The 27781-nt window shown below is 41.7% G+C and overlaps 1 protein-coding gene across 1 annotated transcript in view; it reads left to right on the forward strand.

The window, feature by feature from the left end:
• The window catches only part of LOC143816536 (ileal sodium/bile acid cotransporter-like), a 44706-nt gene extending 17264 nt beyond the window's left edge, over positions 1–27442 (forward strand). Inside the window, exons 4-6 of the mRNA XM_077297040.1 lie at positions 11813–11988; positions 21325–21482; positions 27031–27442. Coding sequence (XP_077153155.1) covers positions 11813–11988; positions 21325–21482; positions 27031–27161 — 465 coding nt within the window. The 3' untranslated portion in view covers positions 27162–27442. The remainder of the gene's footprint in view (positions 1–11812; positions 11989–21324; positions 21483–27030) is intronic.
• Positions 27443–27781: the final 339 nt, after the last annotated feature.

A 27781-nucleotide genomic window follows, 5' to 3' on the forward strand; every position in this document is an offset into this window, starting at 1 on the left:
CAACCTTTTCAGTCAGATACCCTCATTAATATTAAATAAAGACACACACACGCACCAGCCTATGTAGGTGCATTACCATAATTAACCTACATATGCTATAACAAAAAAGCAACTATCAGATATCTGCATGAAATGCAATATCTGTTTATTTAAAAAAAAAAATGTAAAAAATTGCGTGGGCTACAGCATAATTTTAATAACCAGCAGAGGGAAAGCTGATGGCTGAGGACAGATGTTAATATTCTGGGAAGGAGCCAATAGCCAAAGGTTCCCAGGCTATTAGTATCAGCTCACAGCTGTTTGCTTAGCCTTTACTTGCTAGTTTACAGAGGAACCCCAGAAAAAAATTGAGTTGGGTCCCCCTATAAAATCAACCCAGCGAAGGCTAGGCAGACAGCTGTAGGCTGATATTAATAGCCTGGTAAGGGGCCATGGATATTGGCATATTAGCATCTTTCCAGGCTTAAAATATCAGCTCTCAGCCACCCCAGAAATGGCGCATCTTATAGATGCACCAATTCTGGCACTTAGCCTTGCTCTTCCCACTTGCCCTGTAGCGGTGGCAAGTGGGGTTCATATTTGTGGGCTTGATGTCATCTTTGTATTGTCAGGTGACATCAAGCCCACAGGTTAGTAATGGAGAGGCCTTTATAAGACACCTATCCATTACTAATCATATAGTTACATGATAAATAAAGACACAGCCAGAATAAAGTCCTTTATTTGAAATAATCACACAGACTCCTTTATTGAATCTAAATTTACCATTCTTACTGAACGCCTAATCCCCGAAGCCCTTGTCTCCTGCAAACAATCAAAAAAATAATAAACCAACATATACTTTAGGCTAGACAGACTTCAATCCCGCTAGGGTCACATCATCGTGTTTCTCTCATCCAAGAAAATCTGGCCCTTTATACTAATCACAGTCTGATGAAACATTGAACAGAATATGATCCAATTTTCTCAGATGTGGAGAATAAACAAAAAAATTCTCCATCTTCTCTTCTCCATTCTGTCTGCATGTGAAAATTAGACCGCACTCACATGTCATTCGTATGCTGTCCAATTTTTTCCACGGACACATAAACATGAATGACCAAGTGCGATCCAATAATCGGATGCAGCTCGAGCATGCTGCAATATTTTTTTCCTCGGACCATTTGGTCCAAAGGAAAAAATCGGACAAGTGCACGGCCCCATAGAGTAAGATGGGGACAAATGCTACCCGTCAAAATGACGGTCATCTGCACAAGCCCTTAGACTGATTTATGAAACACTAGGATGATCTGGTACAGGAAAGATATATATCTTGGTACCGTGTTAGCCAGTAGATAGAAAAATATTTAGAATTGAGAGTCCTCAGTGGTTGATACCTTTTAATGACTAACTGAAAAGATGGTAACAAATTGGAAGCTTTCGAGACTACACAGGTCTCTTCATCAGGCAAAGACTAAAAGAAATTCTGAAGAATCACATATTTATGCACAACATAGCACAGAGAAAAAAAAAACATGGATAAGATAGGTGACATGAAGCAGAATTACCATGAGTGATAAACAGTTATGTCCATAAATATTGGGCCAGTTCTTAGATAAGAAATGTTTTATTGTCCTCTGATTGGGGTTGGTTCTGTTGTGATGAACCCACATGGTCTAAGGGGCAAGTTCCTTAGTTGATGTAAAAAGACATAAATCCATGCGACACATTCATTCCTGCAGTGAGAGTGTCAAAGCTCGTCATCAGTTTATAGTCCCAGACTCTTCTGTCTCTCTTAGATTTTAAGTTACCTTTTAACACAAGTAATTTCATGTCCATAATGTTATGATTTGGGAGACAAAAATGGAACGTGTAATGGAACGTCTTTAGCTGTGGCTCAGACTCCGTCCAGATGATTAAAATGTCATCAATGTAGCGATAGTGACATTTTAATCATCTGGACGGAGTCTGAGCTACAGCTAAAGACGTTCCATGAACAGTTTGATCAATTTCATCCAACCATCAACTTGACACTCAACTACTCCTGTACTGAAATTAACTTTTTGGACACCATCAGTAAGCTGCAGAACAATAAAATACACGTGTGTACATCGTGAATAAAATACATGATTAAAAAATAAATCCAGCAGAGGGAAAGCCAACCGCTGGTGGCTGATTGTTATGACCTGGTGAGTACGGAGCGGTACTGAGATGACCTAGTGGGCAAAACCAATCATGGACTCGCTAAGGAGCAGCACTGAAATGACCTGGTGGGTAAAACAAAAATAGGACTAGCTCTGAGGAGGTGGTAACTTTACTGACCGCAATCCCTACTCCTAACACCAACACTAGAAATAGCCGTGGAGCGTTCCTATCTCTGCCTAGACGCCTCTGCACAGCCTAAGAACTAGCTACCCCTGAAGATGGAAACGGAAAGCTATCTCGCCTCAGAGAAACCCCCAAAGGAAGATAGCCCCCCACAAATATTGACGGTGAGTGAAGAGGGAAAATGACAAACTCAGAAATGAAACTAGATTTTTTAGCAAAGGAGGCCAATACTATCTAAATAGACAGAGATAGAAAAGGATACTGTGCGGTCAGTATAAAAACTAAAAGTCCACGCAGAGTTTACAAAATTAACCACCACACCGACTCACGGTGTGGAGGGGCAAATCTGCGACCCCAGAGCTTCCAACTAGCCGGAATATTTCATAATGACAAGCTGGACAAAAGAGACATAAATTGAACTGAACAGAAGGTCATAAGCAGGGAAACACCCAAAAAGTAGCAGACTTATCTTAAGCTGAAAATGGACTGGCCAACAGAGAACTTCCAGGAAAGGACTGAATCCACAGGAAATACATTGACAGCTGGCATCCACTAAAGCCAAAAGCCCAGTTAAATAACAAGGCCAGGAAACCGATTAGTGAACGCAGCTGCTAAGTTCCACTTGAAACCACCAGAGGGAGCCCAAGAGCAGAACTCCCAAAAATACCATTTGCAACCACAGGATGGAGCCCAAGAACGGAATTCACAACAGCTGATGTTAATAATTTGGAAAAGTGGTCAATGTCCCAAAAGGTTTCCAGGCTATTAATAACAGCTCAACATCAGCCTTTTCTGGTTAGTTTATGGGGGACCCCAGAAAAAAATGAAATGGGGTCCCCCTATAATTTCTAACCAGCAAAAAATAAACAGACAGCTGTGGACTGATAATAGCCTGGGAAGGGGCCAGGGATATTGCCCTCCTCCCAGGCTAAGAACATCAGCTCTCAGCTGTCCCAGAAATGGCACATCCATAAGATGCCCAAATCTGAAGCTTTGCCTCACTCTTCCCACTTGCCCTGGTGCGGTTACAGGGTGATAGGGCTGGGGTTGATATCAGCTGTTTTATGGCGGCTGACATCAAGTCCAGGGATTAGTAATAAAGAGGCATCTATAAGATGGCCCCCATTACTAACCCCATAGTCATACTGTTAAAAATACAAAGACAGAATAAAGTCCTTTCATTGAAAGAAAGACACACTCCCTTATATGAAATAAACAGCCCTCACCCTCTTTTTACTATTTATTACTGTAAAAATTAAAATAATAAAACACCATATTCCTCATCTCTCTGACGATAATCTAATTGTCCCACAAAGAACTCCAGCTTTGATACATCTGGATTGCATGACTGATTGATGGCATGATGTGACCCCTCAGCTATGAATCCAGGAGACACTTAGCTGATATTGGGACGCAGCTTCAGTGACAAGTGGTAACGTCATAGAGGTTACCGCTGGTCACTGCCAGCTGTTCCCACAGTCAGCTAAGTGTGAGCTGCAGTAACCTTCATTGCGTCACTCCTAGCACAGTGAGAAATTTCACACATCCATATGGAACTGATACTAGAAAAAACAGTGTTTTGGATCAATGTGTCATAAGGGTGCCATCAATGTGCCATCCGTGTTTTTCCGGTATGGATAAAGAAATGAAAATACAAAGCTTCTCCTATACGTTGCAATGTTACACACATACAGCGTGCGGATGGCACATGGATGTGAAAAAAACGGATGCCACATGTACCAGAATACGTACATGTGAAGGGGGCCTTAGACAGTGCAAATTTTATCTTGACAGTCTTAAAATACTCCAAATTTATCATAGTGTTTCATGCTGTTTAACAGGTCTGGCATAATTTTAGAATGTCTACAGTGTTCACACCCCCTTTAAGCAAGAGCACACCCTATTGTTGGACAATGTATAAAAAGTACAACAGCCACCAGGCAAACATGAAGTTAGGAGGCAGAGAAATGCTGCTCTACTAAAGACCGAAAATTAGCACACCTCTGTCATCACATTTGACCTATCTAAAATATTAATATGGGCATACAGATATAAACTGCTTAAAAAATCCTAACAGTACTGTATGCCTCATATCAGATGGTTTGCTGTTGGGAAATCTGCTTTATGCAAATAACCTCTTCCAGGCTATGGGGAGGAGCTGCCTGGAAGATAACTCTTCAGAACTTATTTTAAATAAAAGGGGAGTTAACAGTGTGAGACATGTAACTAACACAGAACAATAAATCAACATTGCCTTCTTGCAAACACATTTTTTGCTTCTCTCTGAGCTCTGCTGTACTGCACAATATTGCAACCTTGCCTACCTGTGAGATAGAAACTGAGGAATCTGCAGAAGTGTTAGTTATTATAATCAAACACAGCTCTGCAGTGAGATCAGAGAGAAGCCATTACACATCACACTTGTAACTCCCTCCTTTATGTAAAATAATTTATGGAGACAGAGTTGAGTTTTTTCCAGGCAACATCCTCCCCATAGCCTGTAAGAGTTACCGTATTTTTTGGACTACAAGACACACTTTTTCCCCCCCAAAAAAGGGGGGAAAATGGGCGGTGCGTCTAATAGTCGCAATGCAGGCTTACCGTGGCGGCAGAGGTGCCGTGGCAGAGGTGCGGCGGCAGAGGTGTGGCGGCAGAGGTGCGGGGATGAGGAGGCGCAGTGAGCGGGGTCCCTTTCTCCGGTGAGGTGATGCAGCAGCCCGGTAAGCAGCAGAGCCGGGTGAATCCTGTTGTTATCGGTGGTGGCGGCCATCTTCCTGAGGCCGCGCGTGCGCAGATAGAGCGCTCTGCTTCCCGGGGATTCAGGAAAATGGCCGCGGGAGGCCGCGCGGGCGCAGATGGAGATCGCGGTGGCCATTTTCCTGAAGCCGAGTTCGCAGATTTAGATCTTGGCTTCAGGAAAATGGCCGCCGCGATCTCCATCTGCGCACGCGCGGCCTCCCGCGGCCATTTTCCTGAGGCCCCGGGAAGCAGAGCGCTTCATCTGCGCACGCGCGGCCTCAGGAAGATGGCTGCCACCACCGATAACAACAGGATTCACCCGGCTCTGCTGCTTACTGGGCTGCTGCATCACCTCACCGGGGAAAGGGACCCCTCTCATGCCATACCTCTCACTGTGCCTCCTCATCCCAGCACCTCTGCCGGTAACCACTGCTGCAACCCTCCCATGGACACCAGGCCGTGGCGTCGCCCACCTGAGCAGGAAGGGACCCTGCTCAGGTGCACGCCGTACCGCATCACCCCACCTCTGCAGACACCATGCCTCCTGTGACCCTGCTCTGCCACCGCCAGCCCTCAGGTAAGATACTGTAAATTCAGACAATAAGACGGACCCCCATCTTATAAAAAATCTTTTTTCTGCAATTTTCACCCCAAATTTGGGGTGCGCCTTATGGTCCTGTGCGTCTTATAGTCCGAAAAATGCAGTAATTTATATAATGTGATAAAAGATAATTTATCAGCCACAAGACACCTGATATGGGGCACCACTTTCCTCAACAGTTTATAATCTGTGTGACCATATTAATAGTTTACATAGGTGAAATGTGGTAACTGATGCCATTTAATTGCTGTGATATATTTTGTGTCTATTTTGTGAGAAAAGTCAAATGTCATAAATTAGTCATAATTAATGTTAGTAAATTGTGGATCATTGTGTATAGAGGTGTTTATATTGTTCTACTGCTTAAAAGCGAATATCTGGCCTCTATAAAAATGCACCTCATGCTGTGTGTGAATCCAGTCTAAAAGCTGGATTAGAGAACTTGCACTTATTGGAAGAGAGGCAAGAAGAAAACCATTTTTGAAAAAAAAGCCATAAGAAGTCCTGTTTGCGGTTTGCAAAAGGCCATGTAGGGGCAAAGCTAGCATGTGAAAAATGTTGATCTGGTCAGATGAGGAAAAAGCAGAACTTTTTTCGCTAAATACAAAATGCTATTTGTGGCGGAACATTGACACTGCATATCACCCTAAAAAACACCACTCCCACCACAAAAATGGTGGTGACGACATCATGCTGTGTTGATGCTTTTCATCTGCTGGTACAGGCAGGGAAGCTGGTCAAAGCTGATGGGAAGGTGGATGGGGTAAAAACAGGGCAATGCTGGAGGAATAACCAGTTATAGGCTGCAAAACACTTGAGACTGGTGCATGGGTTCACATTCCAGCAGGACAACGACCCTAAACATACTGCCAGATCTATAATGGAATTGTTTAAATCAAAGAATATTCATTTATTTGAATGGCCCAGTCAAAGTCCAGACCTAAGTCCAATAGAGAATCTGTGGAAAGATTTGAGAATTGCTGTTCACAGATGCTCTCCATCCAATCTCATTGAGCTAGAGCTAGTTTGCAAAGAAGAAAGGGCAAACATTTCAGCCTCTAGATATGCAAAGCTGGTAGAGACATACCCAAAAGACTTACAGCAGTAATTGCATCAAAAGGTGGTCTTACAAAATACTATACACAGTATTATTATGCTATTTTGTATTGTTATATTACATAAAATCCAAATAAAATACAGGGGTTGGACAAAATAATGGAAACACCTGGAAACATCAACAAAAGTTAGTTTAATATGGTGTAGGTCCACCTTTTGCAGAAATTATAGCCTCAATTCTCCGAGGTATGGATTCATACAAGGTGTGAATTGTTTCCAAAGAAATTTTAGCCCATTCTGCAGTTAAAACACCCTCCAGTTCTTTGAGCGACAATGGCGGCGGAAATCGACGTCTAATTGAATCTCTAAAATCGACCATAAATGCTCAATAATGTTGAGGTCTGGGGATTGTGGGGGGCCAGATGAGATGCTCAACTTCATTAGAATGATCCTCGCGCCATGCTTTAATGATTCTAGCTGTATGAATTGGTGCATTATCATCCTGAAAGATGGCGTTTCCCTCCGGGAACAGTGCTTGAACCATTGGATGCACTTGGTCACCCAAAATGCCTAAATAATCTCGGCTGTTAATTCTTCCATGAAGGGGTATCATTGGCGCGGTGGATTTCCACGAAATAGCACCCCAGATCATCACAGAACCTCCACCATGTTTTACGGTTGGGAGAAGGCAGTCTGGATGGAATGCTTCTTTCGGCTGTCTGAGAATATCACATGTTTCCACTGCTCGAGGGACCAATTCTGGAGGTTTCTACACCACTAAATGCTTGGAAACATTTGTCATTGAGAGCAGTGGTTTTCTAATTGCAGATCTTTTGTGGAATCCAGATTTGTGCAGCTCCCGACGAACAGTTTTCATGGAAACTGGGTTCTGTAGGTGTTCATTGAGCTCAGCAGTGATTTTCAGAGCTGTGGTCTTGCGATCCTCTCTCACAATTCGCTTTAGAGTCCGACGGTCTCTCTCAGTCAACTTTGACTTTCGGCCGGACCTGTGCTTTGCTGCGGACGGTTTTCCTTTTCTTTCAAACGCAGTCATTACTTTGGAGACAGTACCTCTTGACACGCCAAGCATTCGGGCACTTTTTGTCACACTAGCGCCTGCCATACAAACACCAACAATTTGGCCTCTTTGAAAATCTGAGAGGTCTGCCATTCGTATCAGGTTCTCATAAATGTTCTTACAATTATGCAAAATAAACAGTTAATTTACATACACATATCACATAACACAAATAATCAACTACAAAACATTACATGTTTATCACATGTTCGAAGATTATGATGCCAAAACGTTAGGTGTTTCCATTATTTTGTCCAACCCCTGTATATTTAAATTTGTGGGTGTAAAGTAAAAAAATGTGGAAAAGTTCATAGGGTATGAAAACTTTTTCCAGAGCAATACCGCTGTCTATGGCTTTATAATGGCATCTTAAGCAGTGGCATACCAACAAAGGAGGCAAACCATGAGGCCACCATAGCGCCCATGAGTCTGGAGGCCCACGGCCCACCCTCCCCTGCCAATCAGCATATTTTCAACTGTTTCGGTGTCCTGGATGCCGATACAGTTGAAAGCAATGATAAAAGAGGGAGCCAGGAGTGCACAGCTGCAGAACCACTCTGAGGAGACTGGAGCAGCTGGGGAACGAGGAGGAGAGATGAGTATTTTTTTCTCTTATATCAATGAAAACATTGTGGGGCTCATTATAATTTATGGAAGGCAATGTGGGACCCATGATACTGCATAGAAGGCTATGTGGGGCTCATTATACTGTATGGAATGCAATGTGGGGGCCATAATACTGTATACAAGACTATATGCAGCATATTACGCTGTATAGAGGACTATGTGTGGAAGACTATATGGGGCTCATTATATTGTATGGAGGACTATGTGGGGGCCATATACTATATGGAAGGCAATGTGGGGCCCATTATACAGTAAGAGAACTATGTGGAGCCCATTATACTATATGAAGGACTATGTGGAGTCTATTATGCTATATGGAAGAATATAGTGGCATGTAAAGTTTGGGGCACCCCTGCACAAAATTACTGTTATTGTGAACAGTTAAAAAGTTAAAATTAAAGATGACATATTTCCTTTGTATTTTAGGCAAAAAAGTAGATATATTTTAAGCTTTTGCATTTTAAAAATTACAAAAAGAAAAATGGGTTGATGCAAAAGTTTGGGCACCCTGCATGGGTAGTACCTAATAGCACCCCCTTTTGCAAGTATCACAGCTTGTAAACACTTTTTGTAGCCAGCCAATAGTCTTTCAATTCTAGTTTGAAGGATTTTCATCCATTCTTCCTTGGAAAAGTCTTCCAGTTGTGAGAGATTCATGAGTCATTTTGCTTGCACTGCTATTTTGAGGTCTAGCCACAGATTTTAATGATGTTCAGATCAGGGGACTGTGAGGGCCATTGTAAAACCTTCAGCTTGCACCTTTTGAGGTAGTCCATTGTGGATTTTAACACGTGTTTATGATCATTATCCATTTGAAAATTCCATCCTCTTTTCAACTTCAGCTTTTTAACAGATGGTGTTATGTTTGCATTAAGCATTTATTGAAATTTCATTGAATCCATTCTTCCCTCTACCCGTGAAAGATTCCCCGTGCCATTGGCTGCAACATAACCCCAAAGCATGAATGATCCACCCCCAAAAGCCTGGTCAGGTAACGTTCCAAGGTCAGAGTAACAGGATTATAATGGATCAGAGCTGAAGGCGTTAAACACACGGATAGTCAGAACGAAGTCCAAGATCAAGCAATAAATGATCAAGCATACAGAACTTAAGGCACAGGAAGCACAAACCTCACTAGCTGAATGTATGTCCGGCAGAGGTCTGGGAGCATCAGCTCAGTTAAGTAGCATGGAAATGACCTGGAATAACGAACACTTGGAGACAGCCGACGCCTCCCAGTCTCAGATTGGATAGTCGAGCTGTCAATCAACACACTGACAGCTCAGCATGCCCCTGTACCAGATTGGATGGCTAAGCCATCAATCAAAATACCGACAGCTTCAGCACACCACTATACCAGATTGGACGACCGAGCTGTCAGTAATTGCATCCCAGACACACTGAGGAGTAGAAATACCTTGACAATATCTTTGATTATTGTGGCCAAAGAGTTCTATTTTAATCTCATCGGACTACAGGACTTGTTTCCAAACTTCATCACACTTGTTTAGATGTTCTTTTGCATACTTCGTGTCCTGAATTTTATGGTGAGGCCGCAGGAGAGCTTTTCTTCTGATGCCTCTTCTATGAAGGCAATATTTGTGCAGGTGTCCCTGAACAGTAAAACAATGAACCACAACACCAGTATCTGCTAAATCTTTCTGAAGGTCTTTTGCAGTCAAGCAGGGGTTCTGATTTGCCTCTCTAGCAATCCTACAAGCAGCTCTCACTGAAATTTTGCTTGGTCTTCCAAACCTTATCTTGACCTCCACTGTTCCTGTTAACTTTTTTTAATTACATTTCGAATTGAGGAAAGGAAAAGTTGAAAATGCTTTGCTATCTTCTTATAGCCATCTCCTGCTATGTGGACCTCCACCATTTTCATTTTCAGAGCGCTAAGCAGCTGCTTAGAAGAACCCATAGTTGCGGGATTTTGGCACAAGGTTAGAGGAGGCTGGTTTTTTTATAAAGCTGGGAAATTTGCATCACCTGGCTTTTCCTAACGATGATAGTGAATAACCCATAATCCTAACAGGCTAATCAAGGTCTGAAACCTAGGTCTAAGTTATCTGAGCACACATATCTCCAATGATGCCCAAACTATTGCATTGGTCCATTTTCCTTTTTGTAATTTTTAAAATGAAGCAAATTACAATATATATTTTTATTTTGCCTAAAATACAAAGGAAATGTGTTAGCTTCAATTTGCTTAACTGTTCACCATAACAGTAATTTTGACCAGAGGTGCCCAAACATTTACATACCAAGGTAAGTAGGGCCATTATATTATATTGATGACTATGTGGGGCCCATTATACTTTATAAAGAACTATGTGGGGCCCATAATACTGTATGGAGTACAATAAGGGGGTCATTATACTGTATGGAGGACAATGTGGGGCCCATTATACTATTTGAGGGCTATATGGAGGTCATTATACTATTTGTAAGGCTATGTGTGGGCCATTAAACTATTTGAAGGTATGGAGATATGCTCTTCCATGACATCGCCGAATATTAATTTTTTATTGTTTGAGAGGAGTGGGGGGAGCCCAATTGGAACTTCTGTAATGGGGTCCCATGATTTCTATGTATGCCCCTTGTCTTGAGGCCAATCAGTAGAACCCAACTATTATTACATTTTGTTTTAGTTGTTCTTCTAATGTTGCTGGAGAAATATGTTCATGTATCCTTCTTTAAAGTGGTTCTCTGTGAAATGAGCTCAAATAAATTAAATACATTAAATAAATAGTACACATATAAATATTAAACGTTTTCTAAATACCTTAATTTAGCAAAAAGGAATGCTTTATCTATAGCACTCTGTCAGGATTCAAAGATGGCAGCTACCATCAATCTGTCTTAGATTTCCGGAAAGACTGCATGAACCATGACAATGAGGTCTGGTCAGAGCAGGGTCCTGTCTGGCATGTACATTGTTTTGTTCACTGAATGTAACAGGACATGGAGGAGTGGAGCCGGATTGAATAAAGGAATGCACAATCACAATGCCTGACAAGACGACGCTCTGACGTGACCTATGTCACGTGCTTAATGTTTGACACAACCAAACCTGAAATCTAGGAAGGGATGTGATTGATGGTAGCTGCCACCTTTGAATCCTGAAAAAGTGCAGTAGATAAAGCATACATTTTTGCTAAATGAAGGTATTTAAAAAATGTTTAATATTTAAATGTGTATTATTTATATTAGTTATTTATTTTAGCATATTTCTCTGAGAATCCCTTGAATGAACACTCTGTTCTCTCCACTTCATAGTGTTTGAATAAACTAGACAGATCATCCTGCTTGTCTGCACAAAATTTGTCTCTTTTGTACAGTTGTATTGCGCAAAAATGACACATAATATTATGTAATCTAACTAATTGCTATTGTCCTTCCAGGTAGGATCCATTACAGGGGGAATCCTTATTTTACTTATAGCTGTAATAGGTGGAGTTCTATACAAAGGATCATGGGACATTGACCCAAAATTGTGGATTATAGGAACAGTATTTCCAGCTGCTGGCTTCCTTTTTGGCTTCCTGTTGGCTTATATATCTAATCAGACATTGAGCAGGTATGTAACTTTTTTGTAATATAAATGGGTTCTCTCATCTACCATAAAAGTTAATCATAATGGGTACAGGGCAGTGTAAGTAAAGAACAAAATGTATACTTACCTCCCAGACCAGCCTTGCTACTGCGCAACCAATACTCAGTAACTGTTGATTGGATGCTTAGAAGAGCACAATATACATCATATAGGATACAATAAGACTCTGCTGTATACATCACATAGAATATATTTATTATTTATTTATTATGTGTTGCTTATATAGGGCCATCATATTCCGCAGCGCTTTACAGACACTTTCATCAATGTCCCCAATGGTGCTCACAATTTATATTCCCTATAAATATGTATTAGGTGATAATGACACTCTGCTGTATACATTACATAATATACGCTCATATTCTGCTGTATACATCACATACAATACACTGAGACCGTGCTTTATACATCACATAGGATACACCAAGAATCTGCCGTATACATCACATAGGATACACTGAGACTGCTGCAAATATTACATAGGATTCACTGAGATTATGATATATATCACATAGGATACACTGAGACTCTGCTGTGTATATCACATAAGTTACATTGAGACTCTACTATATACTGCACATAGGATACACTAGACTGCTTAATATATCACATAAGATACACTGAGACTCTGCTGTATACGTCAAATAGATCACACTTAGACTTAACTGTATGCAACACATAGCATACACAGATGATGCTGTGTTTACATGACATAAGCAGCACTGAGACTCTGCTATATACATCACATAGGATATACTGACACTACTGTATACATCACACAGAATCAACTAAGACTCTTCTGTATACATTACATAGTAACATAAGATGCACTGAGACTACTGTATACATCAGGCAGGATACACCGAGACTTAGCTGTACACATTACTTAGGATACTCTGAGACTGTTGCATACAACACATAGGATACACTGAGACTCTGCTGTATACATCTCACAGGATACACTGAGGTTGATGTATACATCACATAAGATACGCTGAGACTCTGACATGTACATCACATAGGTCACACTAAGATTCTGCTGTATACATCACATGAAATACACTGAGACTGGTGTATACACATCACATAAAATACACTGAGACATTGCTATATAATTCACATAAGATTTATTGAGACTACTGTATATATCAAAAATGATACACTGAGACTCTGCCACATACATTATATAGAAAAATTAAATGCACTGAGACTGTATTCATCACATAGGATACTCTGAGACTGCTCTATATACATCACAACTCTTACACCGAGACTGTAACTTATACATAACATAGCATGCACTGAGATTGCTTTATACACCACACATGATACACTGAGACTCTACTGAATACATCACATAGGATATACTAAGATTGCTGTGTACATCACATAGGATACACTAAGACTGCTGTATACATCACATTGTAATAATTGAGTCATAGGAGAATACACCAAGAGTTTACCTTATGCATCACATAGTACACACTGAGACTCTGCAATATACATCTGTATTGCCAAGTTTTTAACACGAAGGTTCAGATACGACTCTAAAGAAGGCTACTACTTGTGATATAAGACAATTTTATTTTAAAGTGCAATATTAAAGGAATAGTATGATTGTGTACACTTATACATATTTGGTTTTTGAGAAAAACCGTTTACCGGAAGCTGTCTCTACAATCCGTCTCAGATATACAGGATGAATTTTTTCTGGGTTAAGAGGAGGATCAATTTTCCTCTTCCCATGGAAATGTTCATGCTCAGACTCGGGATCGGTGATGTTTTCAGAGTCAGCTGAATTCCAAACATCACCATCTCACTGATCAGGGTTCCACTCTATCCCTGCTTTGGCTATGGCCAAAGCTACTTTCTTTTTATTCACCTTCCCTTACCTACTTCTGTACTTTTACTCTGCTACACATATGGCAGCCTTTTCTACAACATGCTGATATCCATCACATCCGTCCATTAATAACTTATTCTGACATTGTGCTATAACCAATGCATTCTGGGCCTCACACAACTGTTTTTCCAATTCCTGTATTAGTGTTAAAATACGAATTCTTTCCTCATGCAGTTTTCTATATGCAGACAACAATATCCATCCATACCTGCCAACAGCACCCAACTCTTTACCTTTCTCCACTTTCACTTTCTATAAGCATGCAACCACATCATCAGGTTCAGCATCCTTCAAACATTTGTCCAATGTTTCACCCAAACCAGCACTGTGCGACCACTTGGTGGCCATAATATGATAGGGAGCCTGTTCAAAACCTGGAATCTCAATATACTCACTCACAGCCACCTTTTTCTTAAAGAGAGGCATATTTTACGCAATCTCACACTATCACACATAGTCCTGTTAATATTAATTTTAAAAAAATTGGGGGCCTTCTGAGTATCCTGCCAACTACGCCAAATTTTTAACACTGAGGTTCGGATATGGCTACTACTTGTGATATAAGTACAAAATTAAAGGAATAGTATGATTGCGTATACTTTTGTATATTTTAGCATACAAAGGTTAAGTACATACAAAGAATAAATAATAATAATGATACTCACATCATCACCAAGAAGCTTTTAAACATCATCTGTCTGGAATATAAGAAAAGCAACACCAAGTCAGAGAACCCCTGGGAAATTTACAACACTGCACTGGCATCCCCACTTATGCAGGTATCACAACACTGTACATGTATAAGCACAGGTACTCAACTTTATGCTTCAATCTTAGTCATGTGTCTCTGGCCTTTATATAGTGATTTACACTATGTAGTATCTATGGTTTCAGTCTCCCCCTCCAGTGGCCAGCTTTCAGGATAAGATGAAACAGAGATACCAGGCAGACATCAGAAAATGGGCAATAAACCCATAGAATATACAAGCCCACAAGGATTAGATAAGTTCACCACGGACAGAGGTTATATAAACCTTCATGTTTTACAATAACAAACAACAAACATAGAGAAACATAGAACTATTTGTGAGGTAAACGCTTTCAGACAATAAGTAAACAGTTCTCAAGATTGTGTCACTATGAACATTGTCTGTCTGTGACCAGCAATGCTGCTCTGTCATGGTCTGTATGCATTCTGTATGTTTCAATATGGACTCAAAATATAAATTTTTATGTTCGCACTACAACATCACATAGTATACACCAAGACTCTGCTGTATACATGTCATAGGATGCACTGAGACTTTCTGGTATATATCATATAGTTTACACTGAGACTCTGCTGAATACATTAGGGGGCATCAGTTTTATGTCACTGATCTATGACTGAAAACTATCAGATAAGAGCAAGAGCAATGCGATGAGACTCTGGCATTATGGGAAATGTAGTTTGCATTAGGAGAACAATATTAGAGTTAGACAACCCAGACTTGACACAACATCTAAAACAGATATAAACAAGGTATATATAAAATCTCTATAGAATTCTTTAATAATAGCCTATGACACAATATTTAAATAAAAACTTTATTATTTCTAAACTGATTTGCAGATTGCGGACTAAGAATCATCACTAATTTCTATTCCTGAAATGAATTCCATTTCTGAAAGTTAAACTTAACCTTAAACACAATGACATTATTAGCAGGTCATTTGTGGTAATAATCGTGCATATTAGGAGCTGCAGTAATCTATATCAGTTGCTTAATATTACACTCTCATAATTGAAATCCTAATTATATACAGTCCTGCTCATCGTAATTGGCACCTATGAAGTTTAAGTACAAAATGTGGAATATCTCCTGAAAAAAATGAATAAAGTGAAACAGAGCACTCGTGTTAAATGCAAAAGAGCAAACAATAAACAATAATTAAAAATAAAAAACAATGGGAAGGAAAAATAGGAAAAGCAAATGCTTGCTGTAACATTGGTATTGGCACCCTTTACATTACACTCACCGGCCACTTTATTAGGTACACCATGCTAGTAACGGGTTGGACCCCCTTTTGCCTTCAGAACTGCCTCAATTCTTCGTGGCATAGATTCAACAAGGTGCTGGAAGCATTCCTCAGAGATTTTGGTCCATATTGACATGATGGCATCACACAGTTGCCGCAGATTTGTCGGCTGCACATCCCAAAGATGCTCCATACAAGGCAGGATGGATCCATGCTTTCATGTTGTTTACGCCAAATTCTGACCCTACCATCCGAATGTCGCAGCAGAAATCGAGACTCATCAGACCAAGCAACGTTTTTCCAATCTTCTACTGTCCAATTTCGATGAGCTTGTACAAATTGTAGCCTCAGTTTCCTGTTCTTAGCTGAAAGGAGTGGTACCCGGTGTGGTCTTCTGCTGCTGTAGCCCATCTGCCTCAAAGTTCGACGCACTGTGCGTTCAGAGATGCTCTTAGGCCTACCTTGGTTGTAACGGGTGGCGATTTGAGTCACTGTTGCCTTTCTATCAGCTCGAACCAGTCTGCCCATTCTCCTCTGACCTCTGGCATCAACAAGGCATTTCCGCCCACAGAACTGCCGCTCACTGGATTTTTTTTCTTTTTCGGACCATTCTCTGTAAACCCTAGAGATGGTTGTGCGTGAAAATCCCAGTAGATCAGCAGTTTCTGAAATACTCAGACCAGCCCTTCTGGCACCAACAACCATGCCACGTTCAAAGGCACTCAAATCACCTTTCTTCCCCATACTGATGCTCGGTTTGAACTGCAGGAGATTGTCTTGACCATGTCTACATGCCTAAATGCACTGAGTGGCCGCCATGTGATTGGCTGATTAGAAATTAAGTGTTAACAAGAAGTTGGACAGGTGTACCTAATAAAGTGGCCGGTGAGTGTATATTAGTATGGAAACACATTTTGACTAGCCTGTGGAAAATCACAAATTAGAATCACCTGTAATTAATTGTCAGTGCCTATGTGACATGAATTAGCCAATGAATGATTACTTCAGTGTTTTAAAAAACACATGGTAGGTCATGCTCCTTTCTGACAATGGTGAAGACAAAGGAGCTGTCTGAGGACATCAGAACTGCTATTAGCAAACACAAAACTTCCAAAGAGTCTAAGGCCACCTCCAAAGACTTCTGTATCCCAGGTTCAACAGTGCGCAATGTAACTAAGAATTTTGCCAAGCATGGAATCGTCAAGAACCTCCCTGGACATGGGAGAAAGAGGAAAATTGACAAGAGATGTCTTCAAAGGTTGGTGCGAATGGTAGAGAAAACGTCATGTCAAACATCCAAAGACCCGAAAGCAAACCTGAAACAATCTTGGGTCATGGTTCCAACAAGTACCATACACTGCACACTAAACCAAGCAGAGCTTTATGGCCAAAGGCCACGGAAGAAACCGTTGCTGAAGAAAAGACATAAAAAGAATGACTGATCTTTGCCAAAGAGTACCTTGACAATCGACTATCCTTCTGGGAAAATGTTCTGTGGACAGATGAAACAAAAATAGAGCTTTTGACAATGCAAAGTAACAGTTTTACAGACGGCGCAATGAAGTTTATAAGGAAAAGAACTCTCTACCAACCGTTAAGCATGGTGGAAGGTCCATAATGCTGTGGAGTTGATTTGCTGCGTTTGGTACTGAGGCCTTAACCGTATCACAGATCACAGGAGTCATGAAATCAGAGAATTAACAAGAGATTCTAGAACAAAATGTCCTACCCATCCAAAAGTACACAGGAAAGGTTGAAAAGGAAAAAAATGGACTGTTTTAAAATGGCCAGCAATGAGCCTTGACCTCAATCCCATTGAATATCTTTGGGGTGAGTTGAAATCTGCCATTGCAAGAAAGGACTCTGCAAACATTCAAGAGCTTGAACAAACTACAAAGACAGAGTTGGAGAAAATAACAGCTGAAAAGTGCAAGAAGCTTATTGAAGGAAACAAGAAACATTTGGATGCTGTCACGAATGCCGAAGGGTGTGCCACCAAGTATTAACCCCTTTCTGACATCAGACATAATATTCCGTCCATGTGCCCTGGGCCTATTTGACCATAGATGGAATATTAGGTCTGAGCGATCGCCCCCGCACACACCCGCGCTGATTCTGACAGCTGACACCCACCACTAAGTGCCAGGAGCTATCATAGACCACTCCTGGCACTTTAACCCCCCGAAATGCTGCAATCGAATATGATTGCAGCATTCCAGAAGCTGGCAGAGGTTTGACAGCCCCTCTGCCTTTGGATCGGAGACCCCGTGGCATGACGCGGGGTCCCGATCGTTGCCATGGTGACCCGATGTCGTCATGATGAAATCCAGGTCACCAGACCTAGCAAACATGCTGATCATGCCCAGTGCATGGTCAGCAAGTTTGTCTGTCAGTGTAGAGCTGACAGTTTCTGCAGCATGAAGATGCTGCTTCATCTCCATGCTGTAGTAGTGATCAGCCTGCAAAAAATGATTGTTCCATATTGGGACAAAGTAAAGTAAGTTATCAAAAAGTAAAAAAAAAATTAAATAATTGTAAAAATATTAAAAAACTAAAAAATAATAAAAAATCAAAAGATATCATATCTCTAAATAAATATTTGAATGAAAAAAAAGAATAAAAGTACACATATTTGTTATCACCCCGTCCACAATGAACTGGCCTATAAAACTGTCCCCTTTAGTGAACACCATAAAAAAGGCAAAAAAACAATGTTTTATCATCATACCACCTAACAAAAAGTGGAATAAAACACGATTAAAAAGATTGATATAAATAAACATGATACCACTGAAAACGTCATTTTCCTGCAAGAAACAAGCCACCACACAGCTCAATCAGTGGAAAAATAAAAAGTTATAACTCTCAGAATAAAGCAATGCAAAAACAATGATTTGTTCTATAAAATAGTTTTTATTGTTTAAAAGCACCGAAACATAAAAAAGATATAAATGAGGTATCGCTGTTATCGTACAGACCCGAAGAATAAAACTGCCTTATCGGGAAAAAATGGACCTCAGTTTGTTGTAAAAAAAATTTCCTATTAGCCCATAGAAAAATAAAAACTTGGGGCTAAAGCAGCAGTTGAGTGGTAAAAATGTAATTTATACTTTCTTCAAGGCTCAATGGTATAAAACTCTGTGAGGCACATGTGGTGCCAATATGATCACTGCACCCCTAGATGAATTCATTGGGGAGTGTAGTTTGTAAAATGAGTTCACATATGGGGGTTTCTGCTGTTCTGGCACCTCAGGAGCTCAGGCAATGTGACATGTCACCCTCAAACCATTCCAGCAACATCTGAACTCCAATATGGCGCCTCTTCCCTTATGAGCTTTTCACTGTGCCTCAAAAGTAGTATTCCCCCAAATATGGGGTATCGTCATACTCAGGAGAAATTGCACAACAAATTGTATAGTGCAATTTCTCCTGTTACCCTTACGAAAATGCAATATTTTGTGCTAAAAACATATTTGTGGGAAAAATTTGATTTTTTTTTTATTTTTACAGCTCAATGTTATAAACTTCTGTGAAGCACCTGAGGGTTCAATGTGCTCACCACACATCTAAATCAGTTCCCTGAGGGGTCTAGTTTCCAAAATTTTGTAAATTGTGGGGGATTTTTACTGTTTAGGTACATCAGAGGCTCTCCAAACGTGACATGGCAAATTTTGCACTCAGAAAGTCAAATGGCACTCCTTTCCTTTCGAACTCTGCCGTGGGCCAAAACAGTGGCTTTCTCCCTCATATGGGGTATCGGCATGCTCAGGAGAAATTACACAACAAATTTTGGGGTTCATTTTATCCCGTTACCCTTGTAAAAATTAAAAAAAAATGGATCTGAAGTCAATTTTTCTGTGAAAAAAGTTTTTTAAAAAATGTGAGGCACTTGAAGGGTTAATACACTTCTTTAATGTGGTTTTGAGCACCCTGAGGGGTGTAGTTATTAGAATGGTGCCACTTTTGGGTATATTCTTTCATATAGACCCCTCAAAGTGACTTCAAATGTGAGGTGGTCCCTAAAAAAATGGTTTTGTAAATTTTGTTGGAAAAATGAAAAATTGCTGATCAACTACTGTATTAACCCTTATAACTTCCTAACAAAAAAACATTTTGGTTTCAAAATTGTGCTAATGTAAAGTAGACATGTGGGAAATGTTTATTAACTATATTGCATGACATATCCCTGTGATTTAAGGGCATGACAATTAAAAGTTTGAAAATTGCGAAATTTTACATATTTTTTTTTTTTTACAAATAAACGCAAGTCATACAAAATAAATTTTACCACTGTCATGAAGTACAATTGTCACAAAAAACTTTCTCAGAATCAATAGGATACGTTGAAGTGTCCCAGAGTTATAACCTCATAAAGTGACAGTGGTCAGATTTGCAAAAATTCGCCCAGTCATTAACATGCAAATCACCCTCGGGGGTAAAGGGGTTAATTAGGCTACATCCCCACGGTCAGTATTCGGCAGCGTTTTGGACGCAGCACATGTCTGTTCCGTCCAAGGCGCTGCTGGCTTTTGGACACAGGTGATTCCGCATGTGTTCATTGAACCATGTGGAATCACCGCGCCCAATACATTGAACTGGTGATATTTATCTTGCAGAGACTGAGCATCTCCGCAAGATAAATTGACATGTTGCGGTCTGGAAAGGTGTGTCGCATGTCTGTCTCCTCAGGGAAGCCGCGGGTGCTGATGGACACATAGTGGAAATGGGATTTCTTGAAATTCCATCCACTATGCTGTAATATCTGGCCGCTGCAGGTTGGACGCTGCGGATGTATGTAGCTTCCATTCCGCAGTATTTACTGACCGTGGGAACATACCCTTAGGGTGCCTTTATTGCTGCACATGCTGTTTATTCTGTTTCTTCTTTGAAATTGTAAAATGTAAGTTGAAAAACAATGTTTTATTGTTGTATTGCTTTGGACCACTAATTTAAAAATCCTGAGGATATAACTTTTGGTACATTTCCATTTACTTCTGAAGACATTGTACAGTCTATGAAAAAAATGAAAGGGTGCAAATAATGGTGAGCAAGATTGTATAGTACAGTTGAAAAATCATGCATTTCAGTATTTTTTCCTTTTAAGTATACATTTTTAGGAATGGGTCCCTTTGGTGGTTGGATGCCTAAACGCAACCATCCAGACTGTGGCATCTTGCATAATTCCTGACTGTATGTGCCTGACAGTGACCACAAATGCAAAATGCACTTACCCGGCAACGCACAATTTAATGTCATACAATGTAATACATTTTAGTTCAATATACTGTATTTTACTGTAAGTGATGAATTTTCATATTAGAATATACTAAATGCATTACACAATATTCTTATTCCTTTTCCCATTGTTACATATTTAGATGTCGAACAATCTCATTGGAAACAGGAATGCAAAATACTCAACTATGCACCACAATTATCCAGCTTTCCTTTACTCCGGAGCAGCTTAGCTTGATGTTCACTTTCCCACTTATCTACAGTATTTTCCAGATTCTGTTTGCAATTTTACTACTAATAGGTGAGTCACTTTTAATAACCCATTTTCCAGCTGAAAATGTAAAGGGGTTCTTGGGTCTAGAATGACAAGTCTGCAGTTACTCTGTGAGGATATGCCAGTGTCTGCACCAGAAACGGCGGTCAAGTAAGCCATATGCATACTCCAGGGCAGAACCCATCTAGTGGGCATGGCCTTGCTCAACATAGAGTATTGAGCTAGGCCGTGCTCTCTAGCCGGGTTTTGTCCCGGAGTATGCATATTGCATACTTGATTGCCATTCCCGGTGCAGACACCAGCAAATCCTCACAGCGCACAGTGTGTGCGCTGGGAGGTTTCACGGGTCTGCTATTACACAAAGTTTCTACAGACTTGTCCTTCTAAATCAGACAACCCCTTTAAGAATCTTTATATTTTCATATACATTTATTTTTTTATATTTACATTTTCAAATTGAAAGTAGAGATGGACGAAAGCGAACAGCAAAGTTCTGCGTCCGTACTGAACAGCAATAGCAGGAGCGGCTGAGAGGGGCATTCATTAGCCAACTCCTGTGCTGTAAATAAATAATTTTTAAAAAACGTCATGGTTTCTTCTGTATTTTTGATACCCAACCAGTCAAAACTCACAGCTGGGGGCTGCAACCCTTAGCTGTCAGCTTCAACAAGGCAGGTTATCAAGAATAGAGGGTTCTCACTCTGTTTTTTTATTATTTAAATAAATAAAATGGCAACCAGCCTTGCTAAAGCAGACAGCGGGGGCTGGTATTTACAAGCTGGTAAGTGGCCATGGATATTGACCCCCCAGTCAAAAAACATCAGCCTAGAGCTGCCCAGAAAAGGCATATATATTAGATGCGCCAATTCTGGCGCTTTGCCTGGCTCTTTCCACTTGCCCTGTAGCAGTGGCAAATGGGGTTCATATTTGTGGGGTTGATGTCACCTTTGTATTGTCAGGTGACATCAAGCCCATGGATTACTAATGGAGAGGAGTCTATGATACACCTATCCATTACTAATCCTATAGTTATATGGTAAGTAAAGACACAGCCAGAATAAAGTTCTTCATTAGAAATAAGACTAAACACACTTTTACCTTTTTTATTTAAAAATAACGCCTATTCCACCGAAGCCCTTATTCTCCTGTAATAAAACTAAAATTAAATAAACAGTAATAGCCCTCACCTCTCCGTTGTTCTGTCCCATGCATAATCCATGTCTGGGGGAAAAACAGTTTTCAACCTGGACGTTGCCAATATGCGACCGTCCAGGCTGAGAACCACTGGTGACTGAACTGCTGCGAGCACAGTCTCAGTGACTGGTGGTGACGTCTGGGCTGAACTGCAGTGACCTCGTTGAGATCCCTGCTATTACTGTGAGAGTTTTTCTTAGGGTTGAGTATAACTGGTTTTGTTATTCTTGATAACCAGCGTTTTGGAACCTGACAGCTGAGGGTTGCAGCCCCCAGCTGTAAGTTTTGCCTGGCTGCTTATCAAAAATACAGGGGAACCCATGCCACTTTTTTAAAAATTATTTATTTACAGCGCAGGAGCCAGCTAATGAATACACCCATCAGCCGCTCCCGCTCTCACTGTTATTAGAGGCAGCAGGTGACGGATGATGGGAGCTGTAGTCCCATCAGCTGACACCAGTGATTGGAGGTAAACTTTATACCTCTGATCACAGCTGAGCACACACACTGTCTTCTGACAGCGTGGCAACCACGGCTCTCTGACTGGCGGGGATGATTTCACCGCCAATCAGTAATGGTGTTTGCCACACTGTCATGCACATGACAGCGTGGCAAACACTGGATGTTTGAGCAGCCAATTCAAGTGAATGGGGTCCGGGTTCAGGTTATGGTCCGTAAATGTTCGGCTGAACCCGCTGGACCCAAACATCCAGGTGTCTGCCTATCTCTAATTGAAAGGCATCATTGTACTATTAGAAGAAGCCACAGCACTACGAAAAGCTGTCTATTGTAGTCATGAAGTAGTTATTGTTTTTCCTGATGCTTCTGATTAGTAACACAATAGTTGTACCAGGGGCTGATACAGACTGAAGAGGGCCCCTGTGCGAGCACAGTATTTGGGCTTTTTGCAATCCAATACTCATCACAATAGCTGCATCCCTTTAAGTTGCTTGCTGTTTTGAAACTTTGGGCCTCTTTGAGACTGCCAGGGCCGGCTCCAGGTTTTTGAGGGCCCCGGGCGAAAGAGTCTCAGTGGGCCCCCTACTTGCACACATATTCATGATGTACAGATACAGCAGAGAAAAATACCACAGCCCACGCAGCGTACAACACAGCCCACGCAGCGTACAACACAGCCCACGCAGCGTACAACACAGCCCACGCAGCGTACAACACAGCCCACGCAGCGTACAACACAGCCCACGCAGCGTACAACACAGCCCACGCAGCGTACAACACAGCCCACGCAGCATACAACACAGCCCACGCAGCATATAGCACAGCTCACGCAGTGTATAACAGCCCACGTAGTATATAGCACAGCCCACGCAGTGTCTAACAGCCCATGTAGTATATAGCATAGCCCACGTAGTATATAGCACAGCCCATGCAATGTCTAACAGCCCATGTAGTATATAGCATAGCCCACGTAGTATATAGCACAGCCCATGCAGTGTCTAACAGCCCATGTAGTATATAGCATAGCCCACGCAGTGTATAACACAGCCCATGCAGACGCAGTATATAGCACAGCCCACGTAGCATATAACACAGGCAGCCCACGTAGTATATTATACTATGTGGGCTGCCTGTGTTATATACTATGTGGCTGTGCTATATGTTACGTGGCTGCCTGTGTTATACAGGCAGCCCACGTAGTATATAACATAACACAGGCAGCCCAGCTCACCCACCACCACGCCATCGCCGCCTGTCGCCCCCGACCGTTGTGGACACAGGATCTGTGCTGCTCGTCTTCTGCTGCTCGTCTTCTGCTGCTCATCTTCTGCTGCTGGCTGCGCTGGAACTGGACGGTGGACCATCACCCGGGTCCCGGACAGTGTCGCGACGCGATCTGTGTGTCAGCGCCGCTGCTCTTCTTAGGATGCCGAGCTCTTCACTCTCACCCGGAAGTGAAGACCGCCGGCCCGGAAGTGACTCTTCAATCCCCATGGACGGTGATTGGTGAGTATTCCTGCTGCAGTGAGTCCCAGTCAGTGAGTCCCGCCTCCTGCTGCCGGGAATCATATATCCACTCCAGCTCCGCCTCCGAGTCCTGGCTGGAGTCACACACAGTAACAGCACACTAGTGGAGGGAGTTAGGGTTGGACTCGGTCACTCAGGGATGATGTAGTCCGGCTTCAGGGGCCCCCTAGGAGCGCATGATGCGCTGCGCATCAGTGTCGGCAATGCCGGCAGAATATGTGTCTTACTGGCGTTATGGGCCCCCCAGTCTCGCCAGGGCCCCGGCACTCGCCCGGGTGCGCCGGGCGCTGACGCCGGCCCTGGAGACTGCACAGGTTGCACTGATGCTAACTTCGAGTATCTTTGAGACTGCACAGGTTGCATTAATGGTATGTCTGAGCTGGCCACTAATATATTAGGGGCCAGTAAATTGTATGTGCCATGTTTAAAAAAATAATACAAGCCATAATAATAATGTTACCTACATGTATTGCATATATACATTTCTAGGAATCTGGCACCAACTTAATAGCAGGCAGAGCATAAATATATCAATCACAGCACTCCAAAATTCAAGACAGAGTACAGTTACAAATAAAGTGCCCTGCAGGATGCCAGTTACAGTTTATTATAAAGAAAAGGACACTTAGGGGACCCATACAAATTGAATGGGTATTGGCCAAGCCTGTAGATTTTGATGGCCTTGACTAACCATCTAATGTGCATAAAGGCCCCGTCTCACATAGCGAGATCGCTAGCGAGATCGCTGCTGAGTCACAAGTTTTGTGACGCAACAGCGACCTCCATAGCGATCTCGCTATGTGTGACACGTACCAGCGATCAGGCCCCTGCTGCGAGATCGCTGGTCGTGTCGGAATGGCCTGGACCTTTTTTTGGTCGTTGAGGCCCCGCTGACATTGCTGAATCGGTGTGTGTGACACCGATCCAGCGATGTCTTCACTGGTAACCAGGGTAAACATCGGGTTACTAAGCGCAGGGCCGCGCTTAGTAACCCGATGTTTACCCTGGTTACCAAAAAAAACAAACACTACATACTCGCCTTTCGGTGTCCAGGTCCCTTGCCGTCTGCTTCCTGCTCTCACTGACTGCCGGCCGTACAGTGAGAAGTGAGAGCGCAGCAGTGACGTCACTGCTGTGATCTGCTCTCACTGTACGGCCGGATCTCAGTCAGAGCAGGAAGCAGACGGCAAGGGACCTGGACACCGAAAGGCGAGTATGTAGTGTTTGTTTTTTTTGGTAACCAGGGTAAACATCGGGTTACTAAGCGCGGCCCTGCGCTTAGTAACCCGATGTTTACCCTGGTTACCCGGGTGCTGCAGGGGGACTTCGGCATCGTTGAAGACAGTTTCAACGATGCCGAAGTCGTTCCCCTGATCGTTGGTCGCTGGGGAGAGCTGTCTGTGTGACAGCTCCCCAGCGACCACACAGCGACTTACCAACGATCACGGCCAGGTCGTATCGCTGGTCGTGATCGTTGGTAAATCGCTATGTGAGACGGGGCCTTAAGAATGTCTTTACTCTTCCCCAATTGGAAAGTAGTAGGATTAGATAAGTGGAATTTCTCACTAGAAATAGGCTACCACCAGTTATTCCACTGCATGTATATGGGTGTCAAGAGCAGTGTTTCCCAAACTCCAGTCCTCACGGCACCCCACAAGTCATGATTTCAGGATTTCCATAGTGTTCCACAAGTGAGAGAATTCCTGATGCCTTGATGATACTTCCACCACCTGTGCAATACTAAGGAAATCCTGAAAATATGACATGTTGGGGGTCGTGAGGGCTTGAGTTTGGGAAATACTGGTCTAGAGGAATAGCAGTCAACATTAGAGGTGAGTGGATTGCATCACACAACCTTGGTCCACAGTCCAGGTGGTGGTCTCTGGCGGTGGAAATGAGCTGCCTGAATTTCCTGAACATCTGTATTCTTCGGTGCGCTCTTGATTTGCTGGCCTTGTGTGACATCTGTGCACCACACGGCACACAGGTAATGACATGTCAGCACAGGACAGAATATTCACGTAGCTCCAGATGTTAGCCAGAGACCACTGACCTAGACCATGAATTGGGGTTTCTCGAAATGATCTGTTCATCTCTAGTCAACAAAGATCTATGGTGTATGGCCAACTTTATTACCGTCCTGTGTTGTTTTCACTGAATGACAGGACGTTTCATGTGAGAAACTTATCAAAGACCACTTCTACATCTTATCCTATCTCTTAGAGTCTGACTCTGTAACCCTCTCATTAGTGTATAGCATGTTTAAAGCATTATGAAATGAGATATGATTCAGGACTTTACTGTGAGATTTCAACATCTTGTTTTTATGTATGTAACACATTATATTCCATGTGTCTTAGCTGTTACCTAATATGACTTTTATCATTACCCTTAGGATACCAACTGTCATTGTATTTTAAGAAAAAAAAGATAGTTAATAATGATGAAGAAACTAAAGCAGATCCACCAAATGGAGAAACAAATTTAGGGTTTCAATTGGAAGACAAGCCGAGCAATGGCATCTAGCACCTGAAAATCGAAATGTAGTCAATGATATGGACACATGGGCACGACTCCATGCCATACAAAAATAGTTTAAAAACAGTATGCATTGTCAATAAAGTTCTGCACAAAGAACTAAAATGCTGTATTTTTTTAATGTATATAGTGTTAATTTATTGGAACAGTTCATGTTATTATATGAGATCCATTTGTAAAAATTTTATTTTGTTTTCTGAAAAACTGTTATTATAAATGGGGAAAAAATGCATTACAATACTATGTAATTAAAGTTGCTTTGCACATCGCTCTATGTCTCTCATTGATTTTAAAAATGAAGTTTCACCTATGATTACATCCATCGAAAAATGTCCTGATCAAGACATAAACTTTACAGACATTGATCGCCTACATGAAATGTGACTGCTCTTTCAAGGTTGTTAAGATAGTTTAATGACTCACAGTAAGAAATCAGTGAAGCGAGGTATGCCCTGTAACCCACAGTGAAATAGATGTCAATATAATTTACTACTGTAATAGTAATGGCAGCTATAGTTATATTCCAACTGTTATACTGCAACAAAAGTATCATGTAATTATGCATAGGATTAGGCAGTATTTATTGACACTTCTGAATCCATCCCCTC

The sequence above is a fragment of the Ranitomeya variabilis genome, chromosome 3 (genome assembly GCF_051348905.1).
Source record: "Ranitomeya variabilis isolate aRanVar5 chromosome 3, aRanVar5.hap1, whole genome shotgun sequence".
Taxonomy (NCBI): Eukaryota; Metazoa; Chordata; class Amphibia; order Anura; family Dendrobatidae; genus Ranitomeya; species Ranitomeya variabilis.